We start from the raw sequence: 26,183 nt of genomic DNA on the forward strand, positions 1-26,183 counted from the left end.
GGTACAACCTATAAAAATCAATGTAATGTTAGACACCTGGGTGGCTCAATCAATTAAGCCTCCAAGTCTTGATCTCAGCTCAGGTCTTGATCTCAGGGTCATGAGTTCAAGCCTGGCATTGGGCTCCACACTGGTTGTGGAACCTACTTAAAAAAAAAAAAAAATCAATGTAATGTGCTACATTAAAAGAATGAAGAGAAAAACTATATGATCAATTATGTGTCAGCTTCTCTCTGAAGAGAATGGTGAATATGGATGGGAACACCAGTGTCATGCCTGAGGTATAGTAAGGAAATAACTTGACAAAAGCAAATATTTAAATGTTCTTTATTTTTTTTTATTACGAAAGATACAGAGAATAAGAACCTACCTATAAACCAACAACCAGCCTTATCAATTTATAAGAATTGGCCATATTTGCTTATTTTTTAAAGAAGTAAATGATTAAAAGATATCTCCCTTTGCATCCTTTTCTCAATCTCATTTTTCTCCCCCTGCAGACAGATGTTACTACTGTTTTGGATTTAATTATTAGTTCCATGAATGTTGTAACACTAAATCTATATGGTATTTAGCCATATACACATAGCATCAATTTGCATATTTTCAAACTTTATATAAGTGGTACCGTCTCATACAAAATACTCTCTAGTTCAATTTCATTAATATTGTTTTAACATTTATTCATGTTTGTTTTTTGGTTTTTTGTGTGTTTTTTTTTTTTTAGATTTATCCATGTTGATAGAAGTATCTCTACTTCATTCCTTTTAACTTGGGCTATAACTTACATTCACCCTAATGGTTATTTTGATTGCTTTAAACTTTTCATTCTCAAATGATGCTGAAATAGACTTTCATGTACATCACCCTAAACACATGAGGAGAGACTATAAGAGGTTTAAGTATGGAACTGCTGGGTCAGAGAGTAACCACATTTTCAACTTTACTAGATATTGCTAAATTATCCTAAATACAACTACTTCCAATAACACTGTATGAACATTCCTACTGCTCCACATCTTTCCAGTTATTGGCTCTGTGACGCTTTTGCCAATATGATGATTTTGAAATACTTCACTGTGGTTTTATTTGCATTTCCCTTACTGTAATGGATATAAACAATTATTCTAGTAAACGCAAATCCATCCTTTATTTACAGGTATAAACCATCTTTATCATATGCAGAATTTCTACAAATAGGTCAGGTTCAACAATTTTCTTGCTGTCTTAAGAATTCATACTTCACAGATGAATTTCAGAACAAAGTTGTGAAATTAAAGGGCAAAAAGACCTGAGGAATTTTGGTTCTAATTGCAGCTAATTTGTGAATTAGGAATAACGTAACATTATTATCCTGAGTCTCTTTAGCCTAGATTATATGCTACTACTCAGTTTATTATTCTTCATTTTGCTGAGTCTAGAGAATCTATTGTTTTATATTTAACTATAAGCAATTTCAATTCAATTTCAGCTTTAAATAACTTTAAATAACTCCATGAGGACATAGTCTTAGTATTGGTCACTATTGTCTCCTCATATCTAAAACAGTGTCCAGCAAACGGTAGCTACTCAATATTCACTGAATGAGTGGAAGCGTGTATTTCAAATATGTAAAAGCCTATATATGTCTGTAACTTTTTTCCCTCAATCCCCTTTTCATTTCAATTTTACAACCATAGGTTAAAAATTTTACAAACTTTATACTTTTTCTCTGGTATGAAACAATATAAATGCTTCTTAAATTTACCTAGATTCACCCAATACAATTGCCTGGGCCTGGTGCCTTTTTTTGGTTAATTGTGATACTCTATTCTTTTTCTTGATAAAAATGAGTTCTATATTCCTCTCTGTGAATCCTCATTTTCTTTATATTGATTGGTTTATCCAATTCTCTTTAGAAACTTCCTAAAACTGGTTGTAGATGTAGGTCTACTACTTGTGTCTATATTGATTATTTATCTAAAGTATGAAGACTCCCACTTATGTTTCTAAAATTTTTGGGTTTTCTCAATTCTGATCTGCTGCTTCCCAGGGATGTTTTCCTTTGTCCATTGAGGAATCTTGTTCTAGCTGTGAGGAGTAAGTGAATTAATATATGTTGAATATGTAGAACAGTGCCTGGTGCATAGTAGGCACTCAATACATGTTAGCTATTATGATTTATTGAATATCTGCTATGTTTAATGTGCTACGTGAAGCACTTTACATGCAAATTTATTAATATGCATCAATCTACAACAGACACTATTTCATTTAATAATCACATTTCTACAATACAGTATCCTTTATTATCCCTATTTTAAGAATTAAAGAAAACCCTGAGGTTTAGATAAGTCAAACAGATTACTCAAAGTCACATAATGCCACAGTAGTGGTAGAGCTATGATTTTCCAGAATCTAAGCTCTTAGTCCTGGGAAGTGCCTAGTGCTCAGAGAAGGAGACTGGAATAAAATAAGGCTGAAAGGTATAGAACCAGATAATGAAGTGCCTCATAGACAATTTTAAGACTGTGGATATTAGCTTAAGAACAATAGTAAGCCCCCAAAAAGTTTTAAATGGAGGCAGTGATGCATTCTTACACTCAAAAAAATCAGTTTGGGGGCATGATGGGAAATGAATTTAAAGGGACCAAAAGTTGATACAGGAAGACCTGTTAGAAAGCTACAGCATGGTGATCAGGTGAGATGAATCTTAGACTAGGGTAACAACATTAGAGATAGAGAAGAGTATAAATTCTGGAAATATTTATGAGATAGTGTCTAAAGGACTTGGTGATTGACTGGATTGGGTGGTGAGAGGGACTCCCCAAGATGGATTCTCTGATGATGAGCAAGGTGTGCATGCTGCCTGAAAGTTTTCTTGCATTCCTTACATTCATAAGGTCTCTCTCCAGTATGAATTCTCTGATGTTGGGCAAGGGATCCACAGTAACTAAAAGCCTTTCCACAAACGTTACATTCATAAGGCTTCTCTCCAGTATGAACTCTCTGATGTTGAGTAAGGGATGAGTCATTGCTAAAAGCCTTCCCACATTTAATACATTCATAGGGTTTTTCTCCAGTATGAACTCTTTGATGTTGGGCAAGGTAGGCAATCTGGCTGAATGCTTTCCTACATTCTTGACATTTATAAGGTTTTTCTCCAGTATGAATTCTCTGATGTTGAGCAAGATGTGAATTCTGGCTGAAAGCCTTCCCACATTCCTTACATTCATAGGGTCTCTCTCCAGTATGTATTCTCTGGTGTACAGTAAGGTATGCACGAAGGCTAAATGCTTTCCCACAGACATTACATTCGTATGGTTTCTCACCAGTATGAACTCTCTGGTGTTGAGCAATGGATGATCTATTGCTAAATGCTTTCCCACATTCAATACATTCATAAGGTTTCTCTCCAGTATGAACTCTCTGATGTTGAGCAAGGTAAGCAAACTGGCTAAAGGCTTTCCTACACACCTTGCATTCATAAGGTTTTTCTCCAGTATGAACTCTCAGATGTTGAACAAGATGTGCATTCTGACTGAAGGCTTTCCTACATTCCTTACATTCATAGGGTTTCTCTCCAGTATGAATCCTCTGATGTTGAACAAGATTTGATCTCTGGCTGAAGGCTTTTCCGCATTCTACACATTTATATGGTTTCTCTCCAGTATGAATTCTTTGATGAAGAGTAAGAGATGAGCTCTGGCTAAAGACTTTTTCACAGTCATTACATTTCAAGAGTTTCTTCTCTGTATAGATACTCTTGGGCTTAATGGCCATTAAATTTTTTTTAAAGATTTTCTTATGTGTATCATGTTTATGTACTTTCTCCTCTTTGGTGATTATCTGTTGTGTATGAAGCAGTGTGTTCAGATGGAAACTTCCCCAAGATTTGTTATATTCTTGTGCTCTTTTATTAATAAGGGCTTCTTCATGAGTGATTGTCTCTTCTTTGAAACATACCTTCTGATTTACTGGCTGTCTCTCAAAATGGCCCTCGCATTTCCATTCTTCTCTCAAACTGGAATACTCAAGGCCATAGCTTGTGAGTTTTTCTGTTATCTTCTGTGATGATTGTGCTTCATAAATGTCCTGCTTTGAAGTTAATTCTTCAGTCTCACACATAGATTCCCAGCCTGAAAAACAGTAATTTAAAAAAATGTCTCTTCTATCATGTACCAGAAGGAACATTTGTGAAAGTACATTCATAAAGTGAAGTATGTGAATTCAATAAATAAATAAATAATAAATAATAAATAAATTTAATAAATAAAACTACAAGAACATTTGCTTTTGTAGTTCTGATGTTTGCAAGAAACTGAAAATAGGACACACAGAAACTTGAGGAGGAATGAATAGAATTTTAAGAAAGTCAGTAAGGTAAATCTCAGGTCAATAAGGAATTATAGAGGGGGAGGGACTTGGTTGTAATTTTATGCATGTATGAATAACACAGGCACTGAAATAACCTCCATTTTTATAGTTGCTTCTTTCAAGAATATTCATTGAAACTTGTGCCATATATTCTCCTAAATGCTTTTGATAGGAAACAAAACAAAGATCCTTAACTTTGTGGACCTTATATTCTTAGGAGAGATAGGAAATAAATGCTAAATGAGTAAATATTATTGTATATTAGGAAGTACTAATTGCTACAGGAAATGAAAGGCAGGGTAAAAGAGATTAGGAATGTTAGTGAAGCAAGAGGTAGGAATAATTAGTAAGTTAACATTTAAGCAAAGATTTGAAGGAAGTGAAGAAGTTTGTCACTCACATTCTAGGCAAAGGAAACAGCCTAAAAGCAGAAGCATGTTTGCTATGTTTGAGGAATAGCAAGAAGGCCAGTGTTGCTGGAGAGGTGTAGTAGATGAAGTCAGGAGAGAAAAGATTATTTAAGCTTTATATGCTTTCTAAGGAATTTGGCTCTTACCCTGAGTGGGACAGAGAACTACTGAAGTGTTTGTGGAGTAGAGGAGTGATACCTATTTACAGTTTAATAAATATACTGAAAGGTGGCAAATAGGGAAGAAGCAAGGGGACCTATGATTTTAGTAATCCAGGTGAAGATGATAAGTAACCAGACCAAGGAGCTATCAATGGAGGTATAGCGAGATGGTCAGATTCTAGGTGTATATTGTAGGAAATGCCAAGAGGATGACAGATTGAATATGAAATGTAACAGATTGGATATGAAATGTAACAGAAAAATGAGATAAGCAAGCCATCAAAGTCTATGGTCTGAGCAATGGCAGGATGGATTAGCCATCAACAGAAAGGGAAGGCCATGGGCACAGCAGGTTTAGGTGCAGAGATATGGAAGATCTGGAATTCAGTTTTGAATATAATAAACTTAAGGTGTTTTTTATTTTTTTAAGGTTTTATTTATTTATTTGACAGAGAGAGAAACACAGAGAGAAAGGGAACACAAACAGAGGCGGAAGGAGAGGGAGAAGCAGGCTTCCTGCAGAGCAGGGAGCCCGATGCAGGGCTCGATCCCAGGACCCTGGGATCATGACCTGAGCTGAAGGCAGATGCTTAATGACTGAGCCACCCAGGTGCCCCAAGGTGGTTTTTAGATAATGAAATGGAACTCCTGAGAAGGCAGATGGACCCATAAGACTGAGTTTAAGATAGAGGTCTCTAGGAATTGCCAACATATACATGGTAGTTTTGTTTTGTTTTAAAGATTTTATTTATTTATTTGTCAGAGAGCACAAGCAGGAGGAGCAGCAGGCAGAGGGAGAAGCAGGTTCCCCTCTGAGCAGGAAGCCCAATGCGGACTCAATCTCAGGACCCTTAGATCATGACCTGAGCTGAAGGCAGACGCTTAACCGACTGAGCCACCCAGGTGCCCACCAGCAAATACATGGTAGTTAAAGAGACTATATTACCAAGAGAATAAGTGTAGATAAAGAGAAGAGAAAGGAGCAAATAATGAACAACCCTAAAGCATGCCAACATTAAGATATTTGAGAAAAGAGAACAAAACAAAACAGATTAAGAAGGAATAAGTGTTAAAAAAAAATGTTAAGGGGCGCTCCCCCATAAATTTGCATAAAGGGAGAAGATGCATACTTTGCTTTTCTATATAAAGAACCAACAATGTAAAGACATTAATTCTAAATCAATCTATTACTTCGATTCACAATCAGAACTGCATTGTGAATTTTTTAAAAAATTGTGTAATTAAGAATTTGGCAGGGGGGGCGCCTGAGCGGCTCACTCGTTAAGCGTCTGCCTTCGGCTCAGGTCATGATTCCAGGGTCCTGGGATCGAGCCCCGCATCCAGCTCCTTGCTCCATGGGAAGCCTGTTTCTCCCTCTCCCACTCCCCCTGCTTGTGTTCCTTCTTCTTGCTGTGTCTCTCTCTGTCAAATAAATAAATAAAAATCTTAAAAAAAAGAATTTGGCAGGATTTTGTCAGTGGTTCCCAAGTAGTAACCCTCTAAATCCTCTATATTCCTGGAAGGAGTGTCACTGTTATTCATAGTGAGCCCCTTGGACCACATCTGCTAGTTCATAACTACAGTTTATGACTCATGACATGCCCCTATGTAGTGTTTGCTAATGTGATGATTTAGGATGGAGGCTAGCCATGCCAGAAAGACCAACCACGTGACTTAAATCGTTGGTGTTCTGAGCCACCATGATATCAGTTTGACTTTTGGGAAGGGAAAGAGGCTGGGGATTGAATCATGTTGGGCACTGGGCAATGACTCACTCAATCATGCCTACATAATGAAACCGAAACACAAATACCCTGTACAATGATGCTCTCTTGAGAGCCTATTCTTTTGAATACTGAAATGTCTGGAGGGCCCCTTCATGTTTGCAGCTCTCTCAGACCTTGCTCTTGGTGTCTCTACTTTTGGCTGGTTCTTTGTATCTTTTGTTAAAACAAAACTGTAATCATAATATAGTTCTTTCCTGACCTCTGTGAGTCACTGTTGTGAATTATCAAACGTAAGGGTGACTGCAGGTACCCCCTTATCAGTAGCCAGCATGTCAGGAATGAGCGTGGCCCTGAAGATCCAAACTTGCAGTTGGTGTCTGAAATAAGCACAGTCTTCTGTAGACTGTTCTTTCAGATTTTGCAGTTTGGCAAACTGACTTCAAGAATTTTTTTAAATCCTAAAGTATATCAAAAAAGTAAACATGTGTATCTAGGATAGACTATGTGTTGTCCATAAAAGATGCATTAATAAATTTTAAAAGATTGAAATCACAAATTATCTTTCTCAATCATAATAAAATGAAACTAGCAATCAATAGCAAAATGAAAACTGGAAAAAATCCACAAATATGTGGAAGTTAAACACTTAAACAACCAATGGGTCAAAGACAATATCACAAGTTATCTTGAAACCAATGGAAATAAAAATATAACATACCAAAAATTATGGGATGCATCAAAAGCCGTGCTAAAAGGGAAATGTATAGCTGTTAATGCTTACATTAAAGAACAAGAGCTCAAATCAACAACCTAACTTTACATCTTAACAAACTAGAAAAAGAGTAACTAAACCCAAAGCTAGGAGAAAGAAGAAAATAATGAAGATTGAAGCACAGATAAACAAAATAAGTAGAAAAGTAATAGAATCAGCAAAACCAAGAGATAGTTATTCAAAAAGATCGACAAAACTGACAAACTTTTTTTGGGCTGACTAAGAAAAAAAAAGAAGACGCGAATAACTAAAATCAGAAATGAAAGGTGCCACATTATTACCAATTATACAGAAATAAAAAGGATTATAAGAGAGTACTATAAACAACTGCATGCCAACAAATGGGGTAAACTGGATAAAATGGACAAATTCTAAGAAACACACAACCTACCAAGACTGAATCATAAAGAAATAGAATATCTGAACAGACCCTAGTTATAACTAGTAAGTTGACTGAATCAGTAATCTGAAACCTTCTAACAAGAAAAGGCCTAGGACCACATAGTGTCTGTGGTGAATTCTATCACACATTTAAAGAATTCACACAAATCCTCCTCAAACTTTTCCAAAGAAATGAAGAGGAGTGAAGACTTCCAAACCCATTCTATGAGGCCATCATTACTCTGATACCAAAGCCACACTAAGATACCATAAGAAAACTAGAGACCAATATCTCTTATGAGAATTGATGTAAAAATCATCAATAAATACTAGCAAACTGAATTCAACACCATATTATATGGATTATACACCGTGACCAAGTGGAATTTATTGCTGGAATGCAAGGATGGTTCAGCAAAAATTAATGTAACACACATTAACAGAATGAAGGAAAAAAACATCATTTCAATTGGTACAGAAAAAGCATTTGACAAAAATCCAACACCCTTTCATGACAAAAACACCAACAAACTGGCAATAGAAGGAAACTACTTCAACATAATACAAGCCATATATGAAAAGCCCATAGCTAAAATCATATTTAAGGGTGAAAGACTGAAAGCTTTCCTCTAAGATTTCCAGGAGCAAGGCAAGAATGCATACTTTCACCACTTCTAGTCAATATAGTACGGATGTTCTAGCCAGAGCAATTAGTCAAGAAAAATAAATTTTAAAAATCCAAATTATAAAGGAAGAAGTAAAATTATGTGTTTGTAGATGACATGCTCTTATATTAGAAACACTAAAGACTCCACATGCCCCCACCACCCATTAGAACTAATAAATTCGGCAAAGTAGGAGGATACAAAGTCAACACATCCAAATCAGTTGCATTTCTATACATGAACAATGAACAATCTGAAAAGGAAATTAAGAAAACAACTCTATTTACAATAGCATAAAAAAGAATAAAATAGGAATTAATCAAGGAGGTAAAAGACTTGTACAGTGAAAACTACAAAACATTGCTGAAAGAAATCAAATAATATGTAAATAAATGGAGATATCCTGAATTCATGGATTAGAACATTAATATTGCTAAGATGTCCATACTACCTAAAGCTATCTACAGATTCAGTGCAATCCCTATCAAATCCCAATGATGGGTTTTTTTTTTTTTCAGAAATAAGAAAAATTGATCCAAAAATTCATATGGAAAATCAATGGACCTCAAATAGTGAAAATAATCCTGAAAGGGAAGATCAAAGTTCCAGAACAAATCTGGAAAAGGAAGAAAAAAGTCTCATACTTCCTGATTTCAGAAATTTCTACAGAGCTACAGTAATCAAAACAGTCTGATACTATCATAAAGATAGACATACAGACTAATGGAATAGAAAGTAGAAAGCCCCAAAATAAACCCTCACACATATAGTCAAATGACTTTTGATAAGGGTGCCAACATATATGAAAAACCCAGCTATTATCATTCTCAATAGGGAAAAACAGCACTCTTCCATTACAGTTAGGAATAAGACAGGGATGTCCACTCTCACCACTGTTATTTTTTTTTTAAAGATTTATTTATTTATTAGAGAGCATGAGTGGGAGGGGCAGAGGGAGAAGGAGAGAGAAACTTAAGTAGACTCCACACTGAGTACAGAGCCCAACATGGGGCTCTATCTCATGACCCTGAGATCATGACCTAAGACGAAACCAGGAGTCGGACACTTAGCTGACTGTACCACCCATACGCCCCTCTCACCACTGTTATTTAACATAGTACTGGAAGTCCTAGCCATAGCAGTCAGACAACACAAAGAAATAAAAGGCATCCAAATCATTAGGAAGAAGTCAAACTTTCACTATTTGCAGATGATATGATACTCTACATAGAAAATCTAAAAGACTCCACCAAAAAATTGCTAGAATTGATACATGAATTCAGTAGAGTCATAGGGCAAAATAAATGTGTGGAAATCTGTTGCATTAGTGGCTAAGAGACACATGAAACAATGCTCAACATCACTTATCATCAGGGAAATACAAATCAAAACCACAATGAGATACCACCTCACCTCACACCTGTCAGAATAGCTAAACTAACAACTCAGGAAACAACAGATGTTGGCAAGGATGTGGAGAAAGGGGAACCCTCTTACACTGTTGGTGGGAATGCAAACTGATACAACCACTCTGGAAAACAGTATGGAGGTTCCTCAAAAAGTTAAAAACAGAACTACCGTATGACCTAGCAATTGCACTATTAGGTATTTATCCAAAGGATACAAAACTACAAATCTGAAGGGATACATGCACCCCAGTGTTTATAGCAGCACTATCAACAATAGCCAAATTATGGAAAGAGCCCACATGTCTGTCGACTGATGAATGGATAAGGAAGATGTGGTGTGTGTGTGTGTGTGTGTGTGTGTGTGTATACACACACACAATGGAATATTACTCAGTCACCAAAAAGAATGAAATCTTGCTATGTGCAATGATAGGGATGGAACTAGACTATTATGCTAAGTGAAATAAGTCAGAGAAAGACAAATACCATATGATTTCACCCAAATGTGGAATTTAAGAAACAAAAGAGATGAATGTAGGGGAAGGGAAGGGAAAATAAAATATGATAAAAATACAGAGATAGGCAAATCATAAGAGACTCTCTCTCTCTCTCTTTTTTAAGTAGGCTCCATGCCCAGTACAGAACCCAGTGTGGAGCTCAAACCCACAACTGTGAGATCAAGACCTGAACCAAGATCAAGAGTCAGATGCTCAACCAACTAATCCATCCAGGTGCCCCAGGAGACTCTTAACTATAGAGAACAAACTGAGGGTTGCTGGAGGAAAGATGGGTGGGGGAGATGGGCTAAATGGGTGATGGGCATTAAGGAGGGCACTTGTGATGAGCACTGGGTGTTATATGAAAGTGATGAATCACTAAATTCTACTCCTGAAAGTAATACTACAGTATATGTTAACTAACCTGAACTTAAATAAAATCTTGGAAGGAAAAAAAGAAAGAAATCTGTTGCATTTCTATATACCAATAATGAAGTAGCAGAAAGAGAAATCAAGGAATCAAACCCTTTGACAATTGTACCAAAAACCATAAAATACCTAGGAATGAACCTATCCAAAGAGGTGAAAGACCTGTACCTAAAAACTATAAAACACTGATGAAAGAAATTAAAGATAACACAAAGAAATGGAAAAACATTCCATGCTCATGGATTAGAGGAATAAATATTGTTAAAATGTCTATATTACCCAAAGCAATCTATAGATTTAATGCAATCCCTATCAAAATACCAACAGCATTTTTCACAGAGCTAGAACAAACAATCCTAAAAATTGTATGGAAACACAAAAGACCCCGAATAGACAAAGCAATCTTGAAAAAGAAAAGCAAAGCTGTAGGCATCACAATTCTGGATTTCAAGTTATATTACAAAGTGTAGTGATCAAGACAGTATGGTACTGGCACAAAAACAGACATACAGATCAACAGAACAGAATAAAAAATCCAGAAATGAACCCACTACTATATGGTCAATTAATCTTTGACAAACCTATCCAATGGAAAAAAGACAGTCTCTTCAACAAATGGTGTTGGGAAAACTGGACCACTTTCTTATATCATACACAAAAATAAATCCAAAATGGAGGAAAACCTAAATATAAGACAGGAAACCATTAAAATCCTAGAGAAAGGGGCGCCTGGGTGGCTCAGTCGTTAAGTGCTTGCCTTCGGTTCAGGTCGTGATCCCAGGGTCCTGGGATCGAGGCTCACATTGGGCTCCCTGCTCTGCAGGGAAGCCTACTTCTCACTCTCCTACTCCCCCTGCTTGTGTTCCCTCTCTCGCTATGTCTCTCTCTGTCAAATAAATAAATAAAATCTTTAAAAAAAATTTAAAAAAAAATCCTAGAGAAGAACATGGGCAGTAACCTCTTTGACATCAGCCATAGCAACTTCTTACTAGATATGCCTTGGGCAAGGGAAACAAAAACAAAAACAAAAAAACTCTCGGGACTTCATCAAAATAAAAAAATTCTGCACAGCAAAGGAAACAATCAACAAAACTAAAAGGCAACCTACTGAATGGGAGATGATATTTGCAAATGACCTATCTGATAAAGGGTTAATATTCAAAATCTATAAATAACTTATCAAATTCAAAACCCAAAAAATAAATAATCCAATTCAGAAATCGGCAAAAGACATGAATAGACATTTTTTTTCCAAAGAAGACAAAGAGATGATAAGGGTGTCAAGACCATTCAATGGGGAAAGGACAGGCTTTTCAACAAATGGTGCTGAGAAAATTGGATATCCACATGCAAAACAATAAAGCTGGGCTCTTCCTTTACATCATATACAAAAGTTAACCCCAAATGGATCAAAGACCTAAATGTAAAACCTAAAACGAAAATACTTTTAGTTGCAAACGTAGGGAAAAAGCCTCATGACATTGAATTTAGCAATGATTTCTTGGTTACAATATCATAAAGCATAGGCACCAAAGGAAAAGTAAAACTGAATTTCATGAAAATTCAAATCTTTTATGTATTAAAGGTTATAATCAACAAAGTACAAAGGCAACCCACAGAATGGGAGAAAACATCTGCAAATCATGCATCTGAAAATGCATATATATCCAGAATATATAAAGAACTCCTACAACTGAACAAGAACACAATTAAAAAATAGGCTAAGGACTTGAACAGACATTTTTCCAAAGAAGATATACAAATGGCCAACAAGGATGAAAAGATGTTCAACATCATTGATTATTAGGGAAATGCAGATCAAAACCACAAGATGCTACTTCATACTCATTAGGATGGCTACTATTAAAAAAGAAAGAAAGAAAGAAAATAACAGGTGGTGATGAAAATGTGGGGAAATCGGAACCCTGGGCACTGTTGGTGAGAATGTAAAATGGGAGAGCCTCCATGGAAAACAGTATGGCAGTCCCTCAAAAACTAAAAGTAAGATCCAGCAATTTCTCTTCTAAGTATATACCCAAAAAAATTGAAAGCAAGGTCTCAAAAAAGTATTTGTGTTCCTATGTTCATAGGAGCATTATTTACAATAGCTAAAGATGGAAGCAACCAAAGTGTCTGTCATTAAATGGATGGATAAACAAAATGTGGTACATACATACAATCTAATGTTATTCCACTCTTAAAAAGGAGGAAATTGTAACACATGCTACAACATGATTCAACTTTGAAGACATTATCCCAGGTAAATTAAGGCAGTCACAAAAAGACAAATGCTGTATGACTCCACTTATATAAGGTACGTAGAATAATGAAATTCATAGAAAGAAGGTGGAATGGTGGTTGCCAGGGACTAGGGAAGGGGAGAATGGAGAATTACTGTCTAGTGCATATAGAGTTTCAGTCTTACAAGATGAAAAGAGTTCTGTGGAAAGATTCTGGTGCCTGTAGCAAAACAGTATGAATATACTTAATGCTACTAAACAATATACTGACATCTCAATAGCAACAACAGAAGCCAGAAAAGTATGGAGTGGTATCTTTAAGGTACTGATAAAACTAGTAACTGTCAACTTATGCATGCATATATTTAAGATTCTTACATGCATGAAAGCAAAATAAGTATACAAAACAAATGAACAAATTAATAATAACAAAATAGTTTGTATAAATAGTATATTTATTGATAAAGGAGTTAATACAGGAAAAAGTTCTGGGATATAAAAAGGAATGGTGAATGAAGAAAATGAAACATGGGTAAATCTAAACAACATTAACTAAACAAAATAATCGTCTAATTTTGTAACTTCATGAAACAAAATAATCACTTATGGGATTAAAAGAAATAAGAACTGAAAAGAGGGTAAGTGAAATTAAAACATTCTAAGGTTCTTATATTTTTAAGGGAGGAAAATAAAGGTAAGGATTAACTTTAGACTTTGTTAAGGTGACTATAAATGTTAACTTTTTTTTTAAAGATTTTGTTTTTCAGTAATCTCTACACCCAACCTGGGGCTCAAATTGACAACCCTAAGATCAAGAGTCACATCCTCTACTGCCTGAACTAGCCAGGCGCCCCATAAATGTTAAATTTTCTAAGCTAACTAATAGAAGAATAGAAATAAGACTTTAACTTTCAAATTAGCAGATGGAGTAAAAGTCAAGAAACAAGGAAAAAAATAGGAGAAGAATTTATAAAAGAAAATGAGATGTGGAAATAAGTCCAGTTCTATTAGTAATACCAAAATATGTAACTGACTATCATCATTTAGTTAAAAGGTACAGATTATCAGAGTAGACTAAAAAACTCTTTAGCTATATATACTCTTTACAAGACAAACACAGAAAGTAAGGGAGTACAGGGATAGAAAAACTACACCAAGGAAGTATTAACAACAGAAGGCTAGTAGAGCTACACTAATATCAAGCAATATAGTTAAGGGAAAAATCATCACTAGATTTAAAGAGGGTAACAATAATATATGGAAGAATTTACCAGAAAGATAAAACAATTCCAAAAACGTGACCTAATAAAATAGTTTCAAAATATAAAAAATCAGTAGTCAGAGTTACCAAAAAAATTTATGTATTTACCATCAGAGTTTTTTAAACATGTCTTCCTATAATTGACTTCTCAGAGATTTTTTTTTTAATCCAATAAGGATCCAGAAGATTTGATAGCAAAATTAATGAGCTAATCCAAGGAACATATATCAAATGCTATATATTGCACAACCAGAAACATATTATTTCCTAGGACATACCAACTATTTACCAAAATTAACCACTGAGACATAAAATAAGTTTTAAAGAATTTGAGTTAAATAGACCATATTCTCTAACCACAGTGCAGTTAAACAAAAAACTTGAATTTGGAACCTAAAAATTCCAAGTAATTCACGGGTCTGAAAAAAACTTAATGGAAATTAGAAAATGCTTAGATATACATGATAACAAAAATGTAACCTATCAAAATATGTGGAATATAGTCCTAATATCATCTTTAAAAAAAAAGATTTTATGTTTAAGTAATCATTATACCCAGTATAGGGCTTGAACTCACACTCCCAAAGAGTCACATGCTCCACTGAGGGAGCCAGTCAGGTGCCCCTATTCCTAATAGTCTTAAGTGCTTATAATAGAAAAGAGAAATCCTCAGAAACAATGAATTATCTAACTTTAAAAGTTAAAAAAAAAAGTAGGAATAGCATACACAAACATAGGAAGAATTAAATAATAAGAGAAATATATGAAAAAATTTTAAAGATTTTTATTTATTTGACAGAGAGAGAGCACAAGCAGGGGGAGAAGCAGGCTCCCCACTGAGCAGAGAGACTGATGTGGGGTTTGATCCCAGGACCCTGGGATCCTGAGCAGAAGGGAGATGCTCAACTGACTGAGCCACCCAAGTACCCCCATGAAATTTTTAAAAAGATAAATTAGAGAGGATCAGTGAAGTGAACAATGTCTGAAAATACAAAAAAAAAAAAGATAAATCCATGGAAAAATTTGTTTCTCCCTTTTTGGAAGAAAAAAGAAGTCATAATTATATATACTGCCAACTTTAGATAAGATAATGGACAACTTCAATCTAATAAATCTGAATATTTACATAGGTCATAAAAATTCTTAGAAAAATACTATAACTCCATGATTATAGGAAAAACAGGATCTTATAACAAATTGAATTAGTTGTTTAAATTCTTTTCATAAGAAAAAAAATCACAGGCCAAGGTGAACAAAGTTCTACCATTCAAAAAACAAAGAATTTTTATTTTACACAAATTATTCTAAGGAAGAAAAAAGAGGACTACCCACCAATAAATTTTATGCGACTAGTATCTTGATTCCAAAATCTGACAAGAAGAGTACATGAAAGAAAAACTGAACATCAGCCTTACTCACTGATTAACGTAGATGCAAAAAACCCTAAACAATATATTGGCAAACAGCAAGTAGCCGTGAATGAAAAAGTTAAGGATGGGTTTGCCTCAGGACTACAAAGTTAGTTCAACATTAAAAATGTAATATGTAATTCACCACATTAACAGATGAAAAACTAAAAACCATCTAATCATCTACAGAGAAAAACATTTGTTAAAACTCAAAAGCTTTCTATAATGAAACTAAAAAACAGAAACAAAAAGATATCTACCAAAAACCTTTAAATATCAGGGCTATTTATAACACAATATGGAAGCACTCTTTCAAAATATGAAAAGCACTTTTAAGACCAAAAGTGAACAAGAGTGCCTGCTATCATCACACAACAAAATGAGATAAAAAGCATCCAAATCGATAAGGATGCCTTCACTATTAGATGACATACTATATGTAGAAAACTCAAAAGACTCCACCAAAAAATTGCTAAAACTGATAAATTAGTGGTGATTATAAGTGTTGCAGGATACAAAATGTACAGAAATCTGTTGCATTTCCATACACCAAAAGTGAAACAGCAGAAATAGAAATTAAGAAAACAATCACATTTACAATTTCACCAAAAGTAGTAAGACACCTAGGAATTAACCTAATCAAAGAGGTGAAAGACGTGTGCTTTGAAAACTATCAAACACTGATGAAAGAAATTGAAGATGACACAAAGAAAACATCCCATGCTCATGGACTGGAATAACAAATACTGTTAAAATGCCTATATTGACCAAAGCGATCTACATATTTAATGCAATCCCTATCAAAATACCAACAGTATTTTTCACAGAAGTAGAGCAGATAATCCTAAAATGCGTATGGAACCACAAAAGACTCCAAATAGCCAAAGCAACCTTGAAAAAGCAAAGCAAAGCTGGAGGCATCACAATTCCAGACTTGAGTTATATTACAAAGCTGTAATAATCAAAACAGTGTGGTACCAGGGGCACCTGGCTGGCTCAGTTGGTGGAGCAGGCAACTCTTGATCTTGGGATTGTAAATTTGAGCGCCACGTTGGGTGTAGAGATTACTTAAAAATAAAATCTTAAAAAACCAACAGTATAGTATCAGCACAAAAATATACACATAGATCAACGGAACAGAATAGACAATCCAGAAATAAAACCACAATTATATATATGGTCAATTAACTCTGACAAAGCAGGAAAAACTATCTGATGGAAAAAAGACAGTGTCTTCAACAAAGGGTGTTGGGAAAACTAGAGAGCAACACATAAAAGAATGAAACTGGACCACTTTCTTATACCATACACACACCAAAAAACCTAAAAATAGATTAAAAACCTAAATGTGAGATCTGAAACGGTAAAAATCCTACAGGAGAGCACAGACAGTAATTTCTCTGACATTGGCTGTAACAACTTTTTTCTAGATAGGTTCCCTGAGGGAAGGGAAATAAAGGCAAAAATAAATTATTGGGACTACATCAAAATAAAAACCTGCACAGCAAACAATTAAGAAAACTAAAAGTGAGGGGTGGGGCAGAAAGAGAGAAAGAAGCAGACTCCCCACTGAGCAGGGAGCCTTACTCAGGGCTCACTCTCACAACCCTGGGATCATGACCTGAGCCGAAATCAAGAGTCAGATGCTTAACCAACTGAACCACACAGGCACCCCTCAGGAACATAATTTTGAGTTGAAAAAAAAAAAAAAAAGAATTACATGCACCATATATTTTCACATGTAAAAAGATGAAAATACACAAATATAATATTTTGTTTAAGGGTAATGGCACAACTATTAAGAAAAGTCAAGAAAAGATAAGCAAAGTTGTAGAATAATGGTTTCCCCAGTAAGGGGTGGGGATGGGCCATGGATAGGGAATGGTTTATCATCAGGCAGGGGCCCTCAAAGGCCTATAATGGCATTAAAAATTTTCTTTTTTTTTTTTTTAAGTAATTTCTATACCCAACATGAGGCATGCTCTACCAACTAAGCCAGCCAGGCTCCCCCAAAATTCTCTATTAAGCTAAGAAGTAGGTACATGGGTTTTGTTCTATTATTATTTAAAATATCTGTATCTATATATTAATATAGATATAGATATCCTAATATACATACATGTGTGTGAGATTTATTTAGTAATAATAATTAATAAATACAATTTAACCATATATTCTTTGACAGTACAGTTCCATATCAAACATTGTTCTTAAAAAGCTGAACAAAGACATAAAAGACTGGGGAGAAGTACTGGAGGGGGTGAGTTGGGGAGTGGTATTAACAGAAATATTTACAGTGACCCTCATTTTCTTTTGAACTTTAGTCTTCCATTTTACCTTAATGCTTCCTATGTCTATCTAAAAATCCTTCCTATGCCACAAACCTAAACTCTTCATTTCTTCTGTCTCAAATGTTCTCTAGCTTCTCACCTGTGTTGTTGTTAGAGACCATCATCTTCTCTGTTACCCAGACTCCTTGGCCTCTCACCTTTCTCTGGGCTTCCTCGTGTCAGCTTTTCACATATGCCATTTATAGCTAATACTGTATCCCTGCTACTGGCCCATCAATTGTTTGATAACTTCTACAAATATGTAGCACTCTAGCATTTTGCGGGTACTCTGTTTAAAAATTCAATAAATGTTGGCGCCTAGGTGGCTCAGATGGTTGAGCATCTGCCTTCGGCTCAGGTCATGATCCCAGGGTCCTGGGATCGAGTCCCGCATCGGGCTCCCTGCTCCTTGGGAGCCTGCTTCTCCCTCTGCTTCTCTCTCTCTCTCTGTCTCTCATGAATAAATGAATACAATCTTTAAAAAAATAAAAATTCAATAAATGTTGATGAAAGGAATGAAAGAATGAATGAACTTACCATTCAGAGAGAAATGAGGCATTTGGAGATACACTACTACAATAGCAACCAACAGCCTTTGAGTTCACAATATGAGAAAGGAACTATTAAAGCACTTTAAAAGTATATCCCATTTTACAGATGACAGAATAAAAGTACAAAGAGGTTAAGTAACTTGCCCAAAATTTTACTGCATGTAAGCGTCAAGACTTGAACCTGGCACTTTAGTTACAACTGTCTGTACAACTCAAAAGTTTATCAGATTAGGAAAAGTTTTTTAAAGACTGCAAGAGACTTATGAAACTGGGAAGGAATGTGACTCAGAATAGATAAATGAGTTCTTAGAAAGGAGGGAGCAAAGTATTAAAGGAGGGACAGTGAAGAATAACAAATTTGGGAGAACACTCTAAAAGGCCTCAAGTTTCTAGTAAGACCTAGAACATCTGAGAACATGCCAACAAAGAAGAGTGAAGAGATGCCTCTAAGTCAAGCTGAGCTGTCACCTCCAGAGGTTTTTGCCTATTTCCTCTTCACTCACCTGAGCACAAGCCTTTTGCCAGCTCTCTCTTCACCATCCAGGGCTCTTTCCCTTGTTCCAACAATAATATCACACTGGGCTTAGAAAAGCAAAGTCCTGCATGTATGAGAAGAAACAATTTGGTCATGCTGTAGATATCCCAGAACTCATAACCAATCCTTTGATCAACAGGGAAGGGGGAGTTTACAGTAAGACAGGGATAAATGTGTAAAGGATGTGTATTCAAAATATAGGAAGGCTGAAGCTTCCAACACAGATTAATAATAGACCCGTCCACTGGCAACTTTATAAATATTAAACCATTACTTTGGCACAGCAAAAGACATTCAGCCAAGCACTGAGGATGCCATCCAAAGATGCACAGTGGTGGTAGCAAAGAGGCCCTTATGTGTAGAAACTCAATTTTACACGGACAAGATAGTCTTACCCAGGGACACCAAGATCCTATAGTTCTCCAACATCACATTACTGTACAGATGCCTTTGGGAAGAATTTAGACAGTCCCACTCCTCTTGGGAGAAATCTACAGCCACATCTCTGAAGGTTACCAGCTCCTGAAATAAAACAAATAAATGAATGAGATAACTTCATCTCTTACCATATTCACCTTATTTGTTCTGCCCTAGGCATACTGGGCTCTCCCTACCATTACATCCTCAAACCAAAGATGTCAAGCATGTTCCCCCTCAGGCTTTTTGTACTTCTTAAATCATTCTGTATAAAAATAGCAAGCTTTTACTCCTGTTCCCTATTTCCCTAACCCTCCTTTATTGTTCGGCATGGCACTTAATTATTTTGTTACTGTCTGCTCCCAGCCTCCACTAAAATGTGAAGTCCATGAGGGCAGAGTACATTTTTGCTTTGCTCACTGCTGTATCCCTAGTTATAGAACAGTATTTGGCACACATGAGGCATTCAAATATTTGCTGAATAAACTGAATTGATGAATGGTTTGAAAAGTTCAAGAAACTATGAGAGGATCAAAAATGAGACCAGAAAGTGCTGGGGTGCCTGGGTGGCACAGTCAATTAAGCATCCCACTATTGGGTGTTTTCTGCTCAGGTCGTGATCTCAGGGTCCTGAGATTGAGCCCTGTGTGTCTCTCTCTCCCTCTGCCCCTCCCCTTGCGCACATTCTCTTTCTCTCTCAAATAAATAAATAAATCTTTAAAAGAAAAATGAGACCAGAAAGTGCTTGCTATATCTCTGAAAATTGTGCTAGACCAAGGAGAGCAAATCAATTCTATTAAAATTCAAATACTTTAATCCAGAGAACTTAAAATTTTGTATAAAGAAATGGGTGTTCCGCTCAGAATACTGCTTCTGCCTGCAGGCTGGGCAAAGTTCTTAAAAACTTGGAGCTATGCTATGATTCAGCTGGATTCTAGGTTTCTATAATGTGACCACCTGATGAAAACTAAGGTATGTGTGTGCGTGTGCGCGCACGCACGCGCACGCACGCACACACACACATATAATTTTTAGAAGAGGTGAATCTGTCAAGGCAAGAAAACATTTATTGGGCATTTGATACAATTTGGTCATAGTTAAACTGTCTCTACAGAATAAAAATTATTAAAGTGTTTACTGGAGTGCCTGGGTGGCTCAGTCAGTTAAGTATCTGCATTCAGCTCAGGTCATGATGCCAGGGTCCTGGGACTGAGCCCTGCGTGGGGCACCCTACTCAGCAGGGAGCCTGTTTCTCCCTCTCCTCCCCACTCATGCTCTCTCTTACTATCTCTGTTGCTCTCTCTCTCTCTCTCTCTCAAATAAATAAAATCTTTAAAAAAATTATTTCTTTCAAAGTTATTTTTAAAAAGTGTTTTACAATACTCAGTAACATTTTTCTTATTTATAATTATATGAAGTAGTTTGTGAGTTTCTTCATCTCTGCCCTACCAATAACATAACAGAAACATTTGTTGCAGAAATGTTGCTGTTAAGAGTTTGGTTCATATGCCATATATGCTTCCAAAAATGTTTTCCTTACCTTACATAAACATATATAATAAATGTATAACTATTTTTTAATATATAACATGCATTTTTCTTTTTTTTTTTAAGATTTTATTTATTTGACAGAGAGAGACACAGTGAGAGAGGGAACACAAGCAGGGGGGAGTGGGAAAGGGAGAAGCAGTCTTCCTGCGGAGCAGGGAGCCCGTTGTGGGACTCAATCCCAGGACCCTGGGACCATGACCTGAGCCGAAGGCAGTTGCTTAATGACTGAGCCACCCAGGAGCGCATGACATACATTTTTCAATGATTCTTTTAATGAAAGTTAATGAAAATAATGACAATGTCAACATAATGAGCTTAAATTACTACTTTAAAATATTTGACCTCTAACAAATGATCTCTTAAAATATTTGATCTCTCTCTATACATACAGTGGAATAATATTTAGCCATAAAAAAGAATGAAATCTTGCCACTTGCAACAATATAATGGAACTAAAGAGTATAACGCTAAGCAAAATAAGCCAGTCAGAGAAAGATAAATACCATATGATTTCACTCATATGTGGTATTTAAGAAAGAAAGCAAATGAACAAAGGGGAAAAAAAGAGAGATAAACCAAAAACAGACTCTTAGCTATAGAGAACAAACAGATGGTTACCAGATGGGAGGTTGGCGGGGGGGCAGATAGGTGAAATAGGTGAAGGGGATTCGGAATGCACTTGTCTTGATGAGCACCAAGTAATATATAGAACCATTAGATCACTATATTGTACACCTGAAAACTAATATAGCACTGTAAGTTAACTACACTGGAATTTTAAAAAAATTAAAAATAAAATTTTTATCTTTAACCAAATACTTGGTTTCAAAATCCATTCATAATTGTAATCAAACCAGGATGAAGAAAGTCAACAGTTCTTTTCACCTTTCTGCCCTCATAGAAACATGGCTCCCAGCTGAGAGCACTGACTACTTCCCTTGAATCCCTGTCATGTGGTGACTGTCTTATTTCCCACATTCCTTGTACCACAGCACGTGGAGGTAAGGCAGGTGATTTCTTTGCTCCTTACCTTTGTTTCTAGACCATTACGCCGCCCACGTCCCTAAAAGACACATAGTTTTAAATCTCATGAAATTAGACTCTATCATCCCTCCCTGTTTTAGTTGTTTACCAATTCCTGGTAGATACCAATACTCTGTCATTCCTTGAACACTTCAGCGCCTGGCTCACTGTCACTCTCTCCAATGCTACTCCTATCACACATAATCTTTGGTCATTTCAATATCTGTATAAATAATCCAACAACCAGGCCTCTCAGTTCTGTGTCCCTTGTCTCCTCCAGTAGTCTTGTCCTCCACACTTCAATAGTCATTCACTTCCAATGCCGTGCCTCAAACTTTGTCATTACCAATAAGTAGCAAACCCTCCCTAGTCACAACTCTCGCACTCTGACTTCTACCTCCTGTCTTCCAGCTTTTGCCCTCTGGTACCCCAAGTAGGATAATTCTTTGACCCCACTAGAACCTACAAATCACTGACTTACCACGTTTTCATTGTTCTCAATCCCACATCCTCTCACTTCCTAGCACAACCATTTATTATAATCACCCCCATGCATATACCCTCAACTTCCGTGCCCTTACCCACCTGGTTAAACCACTGCCATCTCTCAGCATACTCTATTTCTGTACCCTGAACAGCTGTACTTTGCTGGAGAAAATCACACCAATCATGCTAACTGGTCTCACTTTAAATTCATGACACTAACTTCAAGAAGGCCAAAATGCCCATATGATACATTGCTCTCGTCCATTCAGGTCCCACTCCCCTAAATGACCATTCCATACTTTCCCTCTCTCCTCAAATCTTCAATACCTTTTTCCTCATCCTTACTAATGATCTTGCTTTCTGTTTCACTCAAAAAACAAAATCCATTCTAAGAGAATTTCCACAAACTCCCACAATATCTACACATCTATCTGCACTGTCCCAACATACCTTAACTTGCTCCTATTACTAGTCTATGTGAATAGCCACTTTCTGAGCAAAGGCCAACCCCTCCACTTGTCCACTAGACTGCAGGCCCTCTTCCTCCTCAAGCAGTGTTCCAGCAATCCCCTCTTCACTTCTCTTTATCTTCAAATTTCCCTTTCTACTGAATCTTAAAAACATCCGAATACAGCTATAAACCCATCTTGAAAAAACCTTGTTGACCACACTTAAATTACCACAGCTAAACTATTTGAAAGAGTTGTCTGTACTTTCTATTATTTCTATTCCTGCCCTGAAGAATCATATCATACGACATGTGTAACAGAATCACTTTGCTCTGTTAAGAATAGACTAAAAGAGAGGAATGGTGGAAGTAGACAGAAAAGTTAGAAGAGCATAGCACTAACCTAGGTGAGAGGTGACAGTTTGGACCAGAACAGAAGCAGTGTGGTAGTAAAAGTGGTCAACTTCTGGCTATGTTTTGAACGTAGAACAAACAGAACTTCATGATGGAAAACTTTTAGCTTGAGCACCTGAGGTAGGGAAGTACGTAGAAGTTTCCTAATTGGTTTCCCTGTTTCTATCCTTGTCCCAATCAGTTTATTCTCAATAGCAGCCAGAGTGATTCTATTAAGTGAGAATTAGATCATGTCACTTCTATGCCCCCAAACTTCCAATGGCTTGTTTCACTAAGTTTGAGACATTTGAGTTTGAGGTATCATTATACAACCAAATGAAGATGCTAAGTAGGTAGTTGGATATACAAGTATGGATTTCAGGAGAGAGGTCTGGACTATATATAATTTGGTGGTGGTTGGCATGTAGATGGCATTTAAAGCCATGAGACAGAAGAAGATTACCAAAGGAGTGAGTGTAGGTGGAGAAGAGGACCAAGGACTAAGCCTGCTTACTTAACAGGTGCTCAATAAACATTTGTTGAGGGAATGAATATTTTGGCAGAGACTATAATGAAGAAGTTAGTCTGTATCTTGGGGAACAGCATTCCAGGCAGAGGGAACAGCAAGTGCAAGGCTATGAGTTAAGAATGTACTCAGCTCAGGGACGCCTGGGTGGCTCAGTCAGTTAAGCAGCTGTCTTCAACTCAGGTCATGATCCCAGGGTCCTGGGATCAAGTCCTGCATCAGGCTCCTTGCTCAGCAGGGAGCCTACTTCTCCCTCTGCCTGCTCTGCCTGCCACTCCACCTGCTTGTGCCCTCTCTGACAAATAAAATCCAAAAAAAAAAAAGAGAAAAGAATGTACTCAGCTCAAAAAAAAAAAAAGTGCTCAGCTCACTACAAGGAAGTTAGAATGGCTAGAACTGAGTGAGTGAGTTACAAATGGAGTGACTAGCTGAGTTCAAAAAGATAGTCAGGGACCAGATTATGTAGGGCCTTGCAGGCTAAGGCAAGGACTTCAGCATTTATCCTGAATGAGGTGGGAATCAACTGCTGGAGGATTTTAACAAGTGACATGATTAGTTACCCAGAAAAGTTTCAGCAAAAGCAAAGTTAATGTCTGTTTGGTTTAAAGAGCAGGAAAATATTTTAGGAAATAGGAAACACCAACTCACCTGGTACATGGCTTTAAGAAGTCCAACAGCCATTCTTTCCTCTTCTTGGCTCTTCTCTTGGGAAATGGCAGTGTCCTCAGATGACTGAGATGGGGAAGAGAACATGAAAAACTAGGGTTTCCTTGCAGCATCCAGGATCGCCAGCCTAGAATTTTTCAGCTTCTCTTTCCTTCTGCTGCACCCTTCCTTCCAATAGAGAGAAAGCATACTGGAGACCTAGAAATTTGTTTGCAATGCAATTTAACTCGTGTCTAAATCACTTCCTAATTTATTACTTTAGCAATAGATTTTCCTAGATTTTTACAAATAAAGACTCCAAGGAATGTAATCATTTACATAAAGGCACACAACTAATGAATAACAGTACCCAGCTCAAACAAAGGTCTTCCTGACTCCAGGCTTTCTCCCCTGCAATAGACCAGTGGTTCTGAAACTTGGTGGCACACTGGCATCACCTGGCTAGCTTCAAAAGATATTGGTGGCACAAAGTCTCACTCAGTCCCCCCACATACTCATTCTTAAAAAACTACAGCGCCAACCACGGTCCCACACACAGAACAATCAGCGGCCATGGGTATGGGCTGTCTCACACCGTCACGCTCTTCCACAGCCCCAAGTCTCAATAACTAGGGTATCACAACCGACGTTTACATTCACACAACCCCAGTCACAAAGAAGCCGTGGGTACTGGAACAACGGGGGACACAATACCCTCCCACCCCCACTCACAGTCTCACACTCCGTAGCATCAACCATCGACTCGCTCGCACCCACAGTCACAGATACGACGTGCACAGGCACATCGGGTGACAGTCTCACACTGTATGACAACCAACCACCATCTCGCACCTAGAGTCACACCGAGGGCTCGGGCACCGACGTCCGGGTGACCCACAGGCCACTCCTCAGCCCATTCCCTACCTGCAGAAGTGAACTGCGGGAAGATCCCGTCCCCGCCCCGGAGGCTCTGGCAATCTCAATTCCGGCCCACCTCCGGCCCTGAGAATCTGATGGGAACCCACCCCCGCGGGCCCGGAAAAAAGCGACTGGGCCTCCGGAGGACACAAAGGGGCCGCTGGCCCAGTGCTCGCAGGGGCCACTGGGAAATGTAGTCCAGATCAGAAAAAGCGGCGCTGCGGAGTCCGACTGCACTGGCGCGCCGCCGCTGGGGGTTGGTAACACCGCCCCCTCTGCCCCGGGTCCTCGCACGCCGGCTTCTTCCTGGCCCTACAGAGGGAACCCAAATCTCACTTTGGGGCCTGGGTCGGTCAAAGGAACCCGGTCGAGCGTCGACTAGACGGACTGGGATTGAAGTGCGCAGGCACAAGTGCTTGGTCCACTTCCCCTTGCAACCGAGCGGAGAACTTAGAGGCGCGGAGTAGCCGCAGAGGGTGCGGTTCGTGTATGCGCGTCCACACAAATGGGATGAGGGGCGAGCTCCTACCGTTGAGCTGAGGTATCCGAAAAAAGTGTGTAGGACGGGGACAGCAGAGAGTAGAGTGCGCAGGGGCACTATACTTCCACCCAGTCTCGCCTTCCCTGGTGTTTTTGGTTCGGG

The 26,183-nt window shown here is 37.4% G+C and overlaps 1 protein-coding gene across 2 annotated transcripts; it reads right to left on the reverse strand.

Annotated features, from left to right (window-relative positions):
* Positions 1–209: 209 nt before the first annotated feature.
* On the reverse strand, positions 210–25,726 carry LOC113935586 (zinc finger protein 570). Of its 2 annotated transcripts, XM_027617795.2 has the most exons (6): positions 25,547–25,726; positions 24,626–24,811; positions 19,529–19,655; positions 19,102–19,197; positions 7,373–7,402; positions 210–4,118 (listed from the first exon to the last, which is right to left on the reverse strand). In XM_027617795.2, exons 2-6 carry the CDS (start codon positions 24,728–24,730, stop codon positions 2,761–2,763), a joined length of 1,716 nt encoding a protein of 571 aa, XP_027473596.1. In that variant the 5' UTR covers positions 24,731–24,811; positions 25,547–25,726; the 3' UTR covers positions 210–2,760. The 2 variants fall into 2 exon arrangements, with proteins under 2 accessions (XP_027473596.1, XP_027473597.1); XM_027617796.2 differs by lacking the exon at positions 7,373–7,402 and having other exon boundaries at positions 211–4,118.
* Between the last annotated feature and the right edge of the window lie 457 nt (positions 25,727–26,183).

Source organism: Zalophus californianus, chromosome 17 (assembly GCF_009762305.2).
Source record: "Zalophus californianus isolate mZalCal1 chromosome 17, mZalCal1.pri.v2, whole genome shotgun sequence".
NCBI lineage: Eukaryota > Metazoa > Chordata > Mammalia > Carnivora > Otariidae > Zalophus > Zalophus californianus.

Excerpts from the sequence above, each read along its gene's own strand:
- LOC113935586 (XM_027617795.2), bottom strand. The coding sequence starts at position 24,730 with ATGTTCTCTTCCCCATCTCAGTCATCTGAGGACACTGCCATTTCCCAA. Across the intron at positions 7,403-19,101 it reads GGCAAAAGGCTTGTGCTCAG|CACGGCTTTTGATGCATCCC; the intron begins GTGAGTGAAGAG and ends TTTCCCTTTTAG. Across the intron at positions 4,119-7,372 it reads GATGCATCCCATAATTTTTG|GCTGGGAATCTATGTGTGAG; the intron begins GTATGTTATATT and ends ACTGTTTTTCAG.